This window comes from Danio rerio, chromosome 7 (assembly GCF_049306965.1).
Source record: "Danio rerio strain Tuebingen ecotype United States chromosome 7, GRCz12tu, whole genome shotgun sequence".
Classification (NCBI taxonomy): Eukaryota; Metazoa; Chordata; class Actinopteri; order Cypriniformes; family Danionidae; genus Danio; species Danio rerio.
Window position 1 is genome coordinate 76,147,501 of NC_133182.1, and position 12,581 is coordinate 76,160,081.

The window sequence follows — 12,581 nt, forward strand, 5'->3', positions numbered from 1 at the left end:
AGATAGATAGATAGATAGATAGATAGATAGATAGATAGATAGATAGATAGAGATAAAATGTAATGGTTTCCATTACAGACCATCAAATTTCAACCATTAAAACCAGTACATTTAAATAGTTTTTAATGGTGACATATTCCATTAGCATTTATTGGTTTTAACATGTGGCATGTTCAATATAAGGTAAAAGAATTACCAGAAGGTACCCACAAGGACTCTTACGGCTTCCAATAAAACCAAAGCAATTTCCATTATAACCATTAAAACCATTCTACAAATTATTTGAGGGTTTCTGTTGTTTTATTCAACAGGGATGAGGGCCTTAACCAAAGTGTCTGGGTTCACCTTTGGCCCGAATACCTCTGGCCTTACCCTGATCCTCTGAAACACAAGCTAATGCCCTCATTATCTGAGGGAAAGTGCTCTTGTTCTTTGCCATTTACCTGCAGCTACATTATTGCCATTGAGATGGATCATAAGACATAAAAATGACCAATGCAAACCCAAAAGGACCATCATAGTTTCCATTAAAACCTTTAAAAATGTTAAACATGCTAAAATAACAATTAAAAGTAATGATGATCAAATCTGAACTATTTAATCCAGCACATTTGAAGGGTTTTTAACATGTTTTGGCACATGTTCCATTAAGATATAAGGGTTTTAACTTTAAGCCACCAATATTCAAAAAACCTTTACAATTTCTGGCTGCTGTTGTTTTATTCAACAGATATATGGGCCTTAACCAAAGCTTCTATCCTGATAAAACTGATCCATAAACAGCTTTATGGATAGATAGATAGATTTCACTAAAGTTAAGTATTTTCAATATTTTGACTAGAATTATTTGCTAGAGGTACCAGTCAGACCAACGGAATCCAGCTTGCACCAACATGGCAATATTAAACATGCTAAAACAATAATAAAGGGCAACGACAACGACAACACAATTTGAACTATTTAAACCAGCTTATTTCAATGGTGTTTAATGTGTTTTGGTACATATGCCATTAAGATATATATTGGTTTTAACATGCCACCAATATAAGACATAAAATGACCAGTATAAAACCAAACAAGACACAATCTCATCACAAATTCAATTAAAACCAAAATAATTTCCATTATAGCCATTAAAACCCAGCAAAACCCAGCTTGGACCAAATAATTGAAACCATCTAATTTTAACCATTAGAATCAGTTCATTTGTATTGTTTTAATGTGTTTTGGGACGTATTTCATTAAGATATATTGGTTTTAACATGCCACCAATATACAGTACAACAAAATTATCAATAGAAATGGAAAAGAGGCTCTCCAGTTTCCAATAAAGCCAAAGTCATTTCCATCAAAACCATTCAACAATTTCTTTGATGGTTTCTGTTGTTTTATTCAACGGGCCATCAGTAAAGTAAAGGCCTTAACCAAAGCTTCTGTGTTCACCTTTGGCCTGAATATCTCTGGCCTTACCCTGATCCTCTGAAACACAAGCTAATGCCCTCATTATTTGAGGGGAAAGTGCTCTTGTTCCTTTCCATTGACCCTCAGCACCATCAACGCCACACAGAGAGACGGATCATCCCAGCGTCCTCAGCATCACACGTCCCTGACCTCACATTCTGCACAAAATAAATGTGCATCCACTAAATATCGAAGGCCGTTTCATTTTTCCTGTTATAACATCTTACATTGCATGAGATGCAAAGAGACGCTGCCCTTAGGATTCAATTCCTTCTCCTCCTACAGTATCTCTGATTCCCTTCCCCCCTGCAAAAAACGACACTTTCCCCCCCTTTGGCTGGAGATGATGATTGCCTATTACATCCACAATCCTATCAGGGGCATCATGGGGGGAAAAAGCCCCATAACGTTTTACAGAGGAATTTGTCACTGGTAGGATCCATCAATCTGATCTAGATTGTCACCTTGGTAATCCTGGACAGAGGGCATATAGTGCATATGAAAAGAAGGCATGGGTGAGTAAAAGCCTGAAGAAGAGGGTGAGGGGATGATTAAAGTCTGCTAAAATACATGCATCTGAATGTAAAAGAAAGGACCAGAGCTGTTTTAACAACATTTGTATATTATTATAGAAGTTATAAAGGCTTTGAATTAAATTGCTTTAGATTTTATTCAAATTGTAGTTATTTTACTGCTTAATTATTAATTTTATTGTATTTTTTTTTACTTTATACAGTTTTATTTTGTATATATATATATATATATATATATAATGCTTAACATATATGAGTTTTGAAAATGAATATTTTTTCCATTTCTCAGTGAATATAGGTCATATATTTTGGTGCATTTGAACAAAACAGACTTATTAAATGTATATATTTGTTTTTGACAAAACATCTTAAAAATATTAATATTATGCATGCAAAATATTCAAACATATCTACAAAATTTGATTTTTTTAGTTTTTTGTTTCTCTTGAATTTTGCTCTTTTAAATTTTGTATTTATTATATTTTAGTTTAAATTGTACATTTATGTCGTATATTTTTAGCTTGCTGTAGTTTTGTTTTTGTCTAATGTTTATGTTTTAAAATATTTCAGATTATTTTAATCAACAACAATTTCTAACACCCCCACTGTTTATGTTGGTTTAACTAGTGTATTTATAAAATATTATTTTTTTTAAATATAACAATATTTACTAACAAATTAAGCTATGCATTTTTAATGCTTTATTGTGTTTTTGTAGTTTTTCTATTTAGCTTTATTTCTCTTTTAGATCAAATTATTTTCATACTTGATTCGGCTTCTTTTGCGATTAACAAGCTATTTTTAATATAATTAATCTTATAAACATATGTTCCATATATATATATATATATATATATATATATATATATATATATATATATATATATATATATATATATATATATATATATATATATATAATATATTAATTGCTTTTTTATTATTATTTCTGTAATGAAAATGAATAGAAATTGAATTACAATGTTGTTCCAAGCTGGTTTATGCAGTTACTTGTGTATTTGTTTTTATTAAAATTGATTTTACGTATTGTACTTCTGCATATTTTGGCTATATGCTAACACAACTAAAATTGAATGTTTATGTTTTAAAAGTTAATTTTCTTATTCAAATATTTAAGGTATTACTATTGTAATGCATGAATTACTATGTTTATTATTGTTGTATAATTTATATATTATATTATTTAATAATAAATTATAGCATGTGCTTTTGTTGTTTTATTTTATTTTTCTGCAAGAAATAAAAGCAGCTTTATTAATTTTGGTCCTTAATTTGTCGTTTGCATATCATTTGCTATTAACAAACAATTTAAACAAAACAAAAAAACAAAAAAACAAAACAAAACAAAACAAAACAAAACAAAACAAAAAAACAAACAAAAAAACAAAACAAAAAACAACACAAAACAAAAAACAAAAAACAACACAAAACAAAAAACAACACAAAACAAAACAACCAAACAAAAAACAAACAAAAAACAAACAAAAAACAAAAACAAACAAAAAACAAAAAACAAAAAAAACTTACTAAAACTAGTGACATTACAAGTGTCTTTGAAAGGCAGAGGAAAGGCATTGTACTGGAGCGGATGGAGATGAAGCTGTATATGAATCAGTCTCAGTTGCTGACAGAGCTCTTCCTCTCATTTGTCTCTCTGAGCGGGTCTGGATCTGCAGGCTGCTCACTCCTCAGTGTCATGGTGAGGTCCTGCTGCTCTTCAACATCCCAGCGGCACAACAGCAGGCTGATGGGACCTGACCTTCCTCTCCTACCCCGTCCTGACTGTTTTCACATCTCGCACAAACCATCCAGGGCCTCAGAACATGCCCGCAGGGAACGCAGAAATACTAGATAAAGAATTCTGACTATGCATAAGGAAAGACTGTAATGGCACAGCTTTTGCCCTTTTGAGTTGCTGCTTTACTGACAATAAATCACTCACTCTATGTACATACTAAAAACACGACAGCCGTATACTCGCTAAGAAAGTCACATTTTGGAGTCTTAAAGAAATAGCTCACCCAAAGAAGAGAGAATTCTGTCATGCTTTACTCACAGTCCCAGTTTTCAACCAGCATTCAACTTTCTTCAAAATATATACTGCAAAAAATGGCCGTGATTTCAACGGTAAAAAACTGTAAAAATGCTACAGTATAAATCCGTAACCTGGTTATTGGTATGTTTCCCTTAATATATACGGCAAACAACCGTAAATTGACTTTCCCCGAATTCCCTGCATGGCACATCACTTTTTATGCATTTGGGTGACATTAATATGGATATTTTTAGTTGTTTCCTCATCAGTTATGTACATTAGAGATTTATGTTAAATCTAATGTTGATAAACAATGTTTATTTCTTGACTTTAATTTTATGCGTGTTCCCCATACTGATGTTTAGTAGCTGTGTGAATGACACTGAGCACCTTCTATATGCTGATCCTCTTTTCTGCTTGTGGGAAAAGTTGATTGTGATGAGCATTGGCTCATTATGTAACTTCCTCAGCGCCACCTGCATGTTGTGGGTGTGCTAACGTGTCTAACTGTGTAACAAAAGATGTGTAGATGTTGGTCATTCAAAATACAGATATATTACCTCTATAAATGAATAAAATACGGTAATTTACCGTAAAAATGAAAAATTACTTTTACGGTTTGTACCGTGATTTTAACGGAAAAGTACTGGCAACCACAGCTGCCGTTTTTTTACCGTAAAGTTTACGGATTTATTTTTTACAGTGTATATTTGTGCTTAATAGAAAAAAGAGATAAATGTAATTAATGTCTGGAACGCCTTTTAAAGGAAAGTAAATATTGAGTGAATTTACATTTTTGGGGTGAACTTTCCCTTTAAGAGTCTAATATCGGATCATACAATTATACACTACGTCCTCGCAGGACTCCCAGAGTTTATTCATCTCTGGATTCATCTTCAAAGCCTCCTCCTTCATCTTTACCCAGACATGCTCAATAATGTTCATATCTGGTGACTGGGCTGGCCAATCCTGCAGTACATTGACCTTCTTTGCTTTCAGGATCTTTGATATGGAGGCTGAGGTATAAGAAGAAGCGCTATCCTGCTGGAGAATTTGCCCTCTCCTCTGGTTTGTAATGTAATGGGCAGCACAAATGTCTTGATACCTCAGGCTGTTGACGTTGCCATCTACTCTGGAAATCTCTCGCACGCCCCCATACTGAATGTAACCCCAAACCATGATTTTTCCTTCACCAAACTTGCCTGATTTCTGTGAAAATCTAGGGTCCATGCAGGTTCCAATAGGTCTTCTGCAGTATTTGTGATGATTGGGATGCAGTTTCAACAGATTAATAGGAAAAATCTACCTTCTGCCACTTCAAGTCAAGCCAAGTTATTATTTGTTGCTCTTACGACTGTGATTGACAACAAGACTTCTGTCAGATAGTGTAAACTAGCATTTGTCATATAGCTTTTGATAAATGTATGCTATCTTATGTTTTGATAACATGAACTGTATTCAATTATTTATTGGTCTAACAGGGTTGTGCTTATTATCTTAATAAGTTATGAGTGACCAAACCAAAAAGAAGTTCCTAAATTACGCCAAAAATGTCATTTTTAGGTGAACTATCCCTTTGAGGCCGCTTAATATAAAGTAGGACTCTTCTAGGGTCTCTAGTCAGTTGTGTATGAATGCAGACAGCCTGTGTACTTACCCAAGTCTGTGTAATTGGATTTGCTGTACTGCTTTTGTCCACCAAGGCAGAGCTCAAAGTGAGGTTCGTTCGACCTGCGCAAAGTGTGTCCATTCTCAAGGGCAGCGAGAGCATCACAAGTGTAGCGGTAGGTGATGAAGCCAAAGTTATCCCTGCAATGAGAAATAAAAAACCAAGCGTCAGTCGCCAGGAACTAGGTGTGCATCATTAAATCAGCTTGCTGAATGTGACTTCCTGCTTTTTTTTTGTTGCAGGATAATCCTATTTGTATTTAAATATGTCTGTGACAGATGCTGGATGAGCACTGAGAAGCAGGGCGAGTCAGCATGAATAGCTGCTATTGCTATTGTGATATTATATCAAGGCGGGACTTGCCCAATAGGAATTGACTGGATGGCTGTGCTGTGTGTTTTTCTTACTAGGGCTGCACGATATTGAAAAAAAAAAAAAAAAAGGACATTGCGATATTTAGATTTATGCATATATTTTATTTAGATTTTTAGATATATTTTGCAATTTAGTCTCCACTTCACTTCATAATCTGCAATTACCTCTCTGAATATCACACTAACTGTACCAAAAAAAACAAAATAAAAACTAATACTACTAATACTTCCCTTCTTAGACTTTACAGACCTGAAACTTGCCTATAGCACTTATTCATTGTTGCTCTTAGTTGTCTAAATTGCTTCCTTGTCCTCAATTGTAAGTCGCTTTGGATAAAAGCGTCTGCTAAATGACTAAATGTAAATGTAAATGTAAATGCAATATGAATAGAATTTTATAAAATAAATATTTGAAAGGAATTGCTCATTTTTAATTTTGTACGGAGAGCATCTGCATGAAATATTTAAATAAAAATATGCGAAAAAATAGACAAATTAAAGCATGGATGAAAACAATAGAACAAAAAAAAAAGACGATGCTTTATGAATTTCGGTAGAGTCTAATAGTAATTCAGTCATTTATTTTACTTCGGCTTAGTTCTTTATTTCACAGCGGAATGAACCACCAACTATTCCAGGATACATTGCAAGTAGCGGATGCCCTTCAAGCCGCATCTGTGTACTAGGAAACACCCATACACTACGGCCAATTTAGTTTATTAATTTCCCCTATAGCGCATGTGCTTGGACTGTGGGGGAAACCGGAGCTGGAGGAAACCCACACTAAGATGGGGAGAACATGCAAACTCCACACAGAAATGCCAACTGACCCAGCCGGGGCTCTAGCCGGTGGGCTTATCCCTTTAATACTATGATATAGTTAATTCAGTCAACAAAAAGTCAAAATCAACTAGTTTAAAAATCGTTATGGGTTTCTTTCTTCCATCTAACACAAGAGAAGATCTTTTATTTATTTATTTTTTTACTTCAATGGAAGTCAATGGTTACAGGTTTCCAATCAATTTTACTAGATTCAAACCTTTATGGGTTTCTTTCTTCCATCTAACACAAGAGAATATTTAAAAAAAGTTAAAAACCTGTAATAATTGACTTCCATTGAAGTAAAAATCAAATACTATCGAAGTCAATGGTTACAGGTTTCTAATATTTTTCAAAATATCTTCTTTTGTGAAGAAAAACAAAACAAAACATAACAATAACTCATAATCACTTTAGGGAGTTTTATTCTTTGAGGGAGGAACTATATATTTAATACTATGATAAAATAAAGTCAATTCAAAGTTCAACCAACTAGTTTCAAATCTTTATGGGTTTCTTCCATGCGACACAAGAGAAAATGGAATTTGTTTTTTTTTACTTCAATGGAAGTCAATGGTTACAGGTTTCCAACATTTTTAAAAGTATCTTCTTTTGTGTTAAAAAAGATTCATTATCATAACTCAGCCACTTGAGGGATTTTTTTTGGGGGGTGGGGGTGGAGGGGGGGGTGCTATCCATTTAGTACAATGATAAAATAAAATCAATTTAGTCAACAAAAAGTCCAAATATACAAAAAGTTTATCTAACACAAGAGAATATGTATAAAATATTACAAACCTGTAATGGTTACAGGGTTTCTATTCTTTTTTAAAAATATCTTCGTTTGTGTTAAAAAAAAAAAAAAAAAAAAAACACAACCATAACTCATAACCACTTGAGGGAGTTTTATTCTTTAAAGAGGGGGGACTGTCCCTTTAATACTACGATAAAATAAAGTCAATTCAGTCAACAAAAAGTCCAATTTAACTAGTTTCAAACTTTTATAGGTTTCTTTCTTCATCTAACACAAGAGAATAAATTTAGAAAAATGTTAGAAACCTGTAACTATTGACCTCCATTGAAGAAAAAAAAAACATATTCTATAGAAGTCAATGGTTACAGGTTTCCAACATTTTTCAAAGTATCTTCTTTTGTGCTCAAAAAAAAAAAAAAAAGATTCATTACTATAACTCAACCACATGAGGGATTTTTTAAGGGGGGTGGGGGTATCTCATTAATACAATGATAAAATACAGTCAATTTAGTCAACAAAAAGTCCAAATTTACGAGATTCAAACCTTTATTGGTTTCTTTCTTCCATCTAACACAAGAGAACATATCTAAAAAATGAAAAACCTGTAACCATTGACTTTCATTGAAGTAAAATAAATACTATGGAGGTCAATGGTTATATTTTTCAAAATATCTTCTTTTATGTCCAAAAAAAACCAAAAAAACATAACCATAACTTATAACTACTTGAGGGAGTTTTACTACGATAAAATAAAGTCAATTCAGTCATCAAAAAGTCCAAATTAACTAGTTTCAAACTTTTATAGGTTTCTTTCTGCATCTAACACAAGAGAATAAATTTTGAAAAACGTTAGAAACCTGTAACCATTGACTTCCATTGAAGAAAAAAAAATCAAATAGTATGGAAGTCAATGGTTACAGGTTTCCAACATTTTTCAAAATATCTTCTTTTGTGTTAAAAAAAAAAAAAAAAAGAGCTCATAACTATAACTCATAACTAACTCAACCACTTGAGGGATTTTGTGAGGTATTGATGAACTATCCCTTTAATACTGCAATAAAATAAAGTCAATTTAGTCGACAAAAAGTCCAAATGAAGTAGATTGAGAGGATTCCTTTCCTGCTGTGAAAAACACAGTGCCGACTTTATCCATCTGAAATACACACACTCCAGAAAAGCACACAGACGTGAGCCCGCGGTCTCACCCGTCATGTCTCAGGTTGACTGTGCTCTCCTCAATCTCGCCGAAGACTTCAAAGCGGCGTTTGAGCTCGGTGCGTGTGCTGTCGGCGCGAAGACGTCCCACATACACCACTCGCCTCTCCTCCTGCGCATAAAGGGAAAGCAGAGAGAAGAGATTAGTCCAACACACTGCTCTGCTTTGCTTTCTTCCTCTTCCCCCTCTCCTTGACTTCTCTCAACCTCACCCCGCCACTGTAATTAACATCCACCACTGTGGGAAAGCCAAGAACAGTCTGGAGGAAAAGGCTGCAGGACTAGCCTTTATCTTTTTCACTCTGTTTTCAGTGTGTGTGTGAGTGTGTGTGGACAAGAAGCAAGAGAGGCCGGTCTCTCTTTCACTGTGGGCTATCTAAAAAATGCTGAGTTCCACACAATCGATTTGTGTTGGGAAAACATAAAGGAATTAAGTTAACTTGTTAGTTTTTACAAATTTAAGTGGATCCTACATAAAATAATTAAGTTGTTTCCCCAAAAAACTCAAGAATTGTGTTGTTTTAGCTCAATGTAAACAAGTAGAAACAGCAAATCTCTTGTCTTTTTGTTTAGTTTATTGTTGATTTTACATTTTTTGTTTGTTTTTGTCTTTTTAAACAGGCTGTTTTAGATTGACAGACTAGATCTCCAAGCTTGCAGAATATGCTGTATTTGCAATTTGATGACTTTTATCATTATTTTACCATCTACTGTGTTTACAACTGGAGCTGGGGAAAAAAAAAAAAAAAAAAAAAAAAAAAAAAAAAAATATATATATATATATATATATATATATATATATATATATATATATATATATAAATATATGTGTCAAGAGATTGAGAAATGTCTTGATATTGCTGTAAAATTGTTTAAAGGGTATCACATATTTTAGTCAAACAGCATCTTTATCTATGTTATAAATATATACATACACACACACATACACATACACACACACACACACACACACACACACACACACACACACACATCAGCCACTTTATTAGGTACACCTTACTAGTACCGGGTTGGACCCTGTTTTGCCTTCAGAACTGCCTTAATCCTTCATGGCATATAGATGATGCATAGATGCATAGATTTTGCTCCGTATTGACATGATAGCATCATGCAGTTTTAAAGTTTTAAAGTTTTACAAGATGCTTTACATGTTTTTATTAATATTTTGCATTTAGACAAACTGTAGAAAAAGGAGATTGGAGGATATAAAAGTAAAAACAGCAAAACATATCACTAAATCTGGCCATATATATATATATATATTTATATATATATATATATATATATATATATATATATATATATATATATATATATATATATATATATATATATATATATATATATATATATATATATATATATAAACCATTTCAATGTGGTGATGTCATTGGCCAATGAATATTTCCTGCCTGTTAACAAACTATTAAATGATGGCCAATTAAATAAGGGCAATTCAATCATAACCTTAAATGTTAAAACAGCTATCATAACGTTATTCATCAGTATTTGGACATTTATGAACTCTTTTAAGCTATATGGTAATTAAAAATGTAAAACAGGAAATACGTTTAGAAACATGTTATTCTGTACATCCCTCAAAATAATCTATATAAAATATTACCTGAACTATTATTGTATGTTTTGATGCCTCAAACTTGACTCTAGCTTTTCAAAGATCATAATATTGGTTATATATTATATTAAATGTTGACTGGATTTGAAAAAATGGCTTTATTTCACATTTTAAAAGTATATTTGGGCAGATTTACAGCAATGTGTCTTTTTAAAGGGATAGTTCACCCCCCAAATATGAATTTACTCACCCTCAAGCGGCTCCAAACCTTTATCTACACAACAGAATATATATTTTTAAGGAAGCTAAAATCTGGCAATCATTGACATTCATATTATAAAAAAATAAATACTATGGATGTCAATGGCTTTCATCTTTCTTTAAAATATCTCCTTTTGTGTTCAACAGAATAAAGAAACTCAAACAGGTTTGGAACAAGTAAAAATGATGACGGAATTTTTATTTTTGTGTGAACTATCCCTTTAATTAAGCCTGAACATGACTTTTAGTTTTTATTAATCACCATTTTTACATTACATTACATTGATTTTAGATATTTAACAACAACACAACTTACCCCTCGAAATAATATAGCACATATATACGCATAAATGCTGGATGTTTACGAATCGCTAAGCAACCGATCACATTGTAATATGAATCAAGTGATGTGCAGTCGCAGGTGTGTGCTTATCATCTATTTTAGCCACAGGCAAATGTTCCGTTATTAAATGAAACACAAGAGAGAGCACATAGATTGAGAAACCATAAAGGCCCCACCAGGCTGAATATATAAAATGGCGATATTTAATTCAGTTTGCTAATCTGGAGACAAAACGCAAGCCTCGGGCCTTATTACGTGGCATTATTTATTCATATGCTCATGTACCTGGCATTATGTGCAACAAAATATACTCGTGATCCTCAACAATAACCAGAGGTCTCTTGTAAGTCACGGGTAAAATTATGATATGTATCTGCTGCTCATAATTCAAAGGAGTATACTTGATTTCACCATGTCACAAAGACAGTAAAAAGAAAAACCGGTCCCACTTCATATTAAGTGTCCCTAACTACTATGTACTTACATCAAAAAATAAATACAATGTACTTACTGTGTTTATAATGTATTTGAGAACACTTGTGGTGCTTTAGAGTTGGGATAGAGGTTGGGTTATGGACAGGTTTGGTGGTATGGGTAGGTTTAAGGGTGGGTTAAGGTGTAAGGGATGGTCAACAGTGTATTTACAAATGTAAATACAAAGGTTAATTACAGATGTAACTACATACAGGTATTTAATCAAGCATAAGTACACAGTAAATACATGTATTTACACAATAAGTACATTGTAACAAACTATTAATTCCTATGTAAGTACATATTAGTTAAGGCCACTTAATATAAAGTGGGACCGAAAAACCTGCCAATTGTATTGTTATTAAAATATATGGAGATTGATGAAAGCTGTTCATATTGTTTAGATCACCCAGAGACATTTATTTAGAATTTTTTTTTCATAAATGTCACCATTTCATCGTTGTATGTTCGAGAAAAATCTGTTGTAATTTGATCTTAAAAGATGCTTTCATTTACTTTGATTCAGTCTGTGGAGCTTATAATGAATCTTATGATTTAGTTTGGTACAATTTTATATGGTTTTTATAGTTGATTTTCATTCATACAGGCAATATTATTAGCCTGGGGTGGCACAGTGGCTAGCACTGTCGCCTCACAGCAAAATGGTCTCTGGCTCAAGTCCCGGCTGGGTCAGTTGGCATTTCTGTAAGGAGTCTGCATGTTTTCCCCATGTTGGTGTGGGTTTCCTCCGGGCGCTCTGGTTTCCCCAACAGTCCAAACACGTGCTCTGTAGGTGAATTGGATGAACTAAATTGACTGTAGTGTTTGTGTGTGGTTGAGTGTGTATGGATGTTTCCCAGTACTGGGTTGGAGCTGGTAGGGCATCTGCTGCATAAAACATGTGCTGGATAAGTTGGCGGTTCATTCCACTGTGGTGACCCCTGATGAATAAAGGGACTAAGGTGAAGGAAAATCAATAAATTCGGACCATACCTTGATTGTTTGGGGTTTTAGCCCCGTTAATT

General features: G+C 33.2%; 1 protein-coding gene across 10 annotated transcripts in view; it reads right to left on the reverse strand.

The window, feature by feature from the left end:
* Positions 1–12,581, reverse strand: part of ppargc1a (peroxisome proliferator-activated receptor gamma, coactivator 1 alpha) — a 93,913-nt gene that overhangs the window by 4,257 nt on the left and 77,075 nt on the right. For all 10 annotated transcript variants that reach the window (XM_017357140.4, XM_073907568.1, XM_073907564.1 and 7 more), the window contains 2 exons: positions 8,872–8,993; positions 5,708–5,859 (listed from right to left, as the gene is read on the reverse strand). In XM_017357140.4, coding sequence (XP_017212629.1) covers positions 5,708–5,859; positions 8,872–8,993 — 274 coding nt within the window. The remainder of the gene's footprint in view (positions 1–5,707; positions 5,860–8,871; positions 8,994–12,581) is intronic.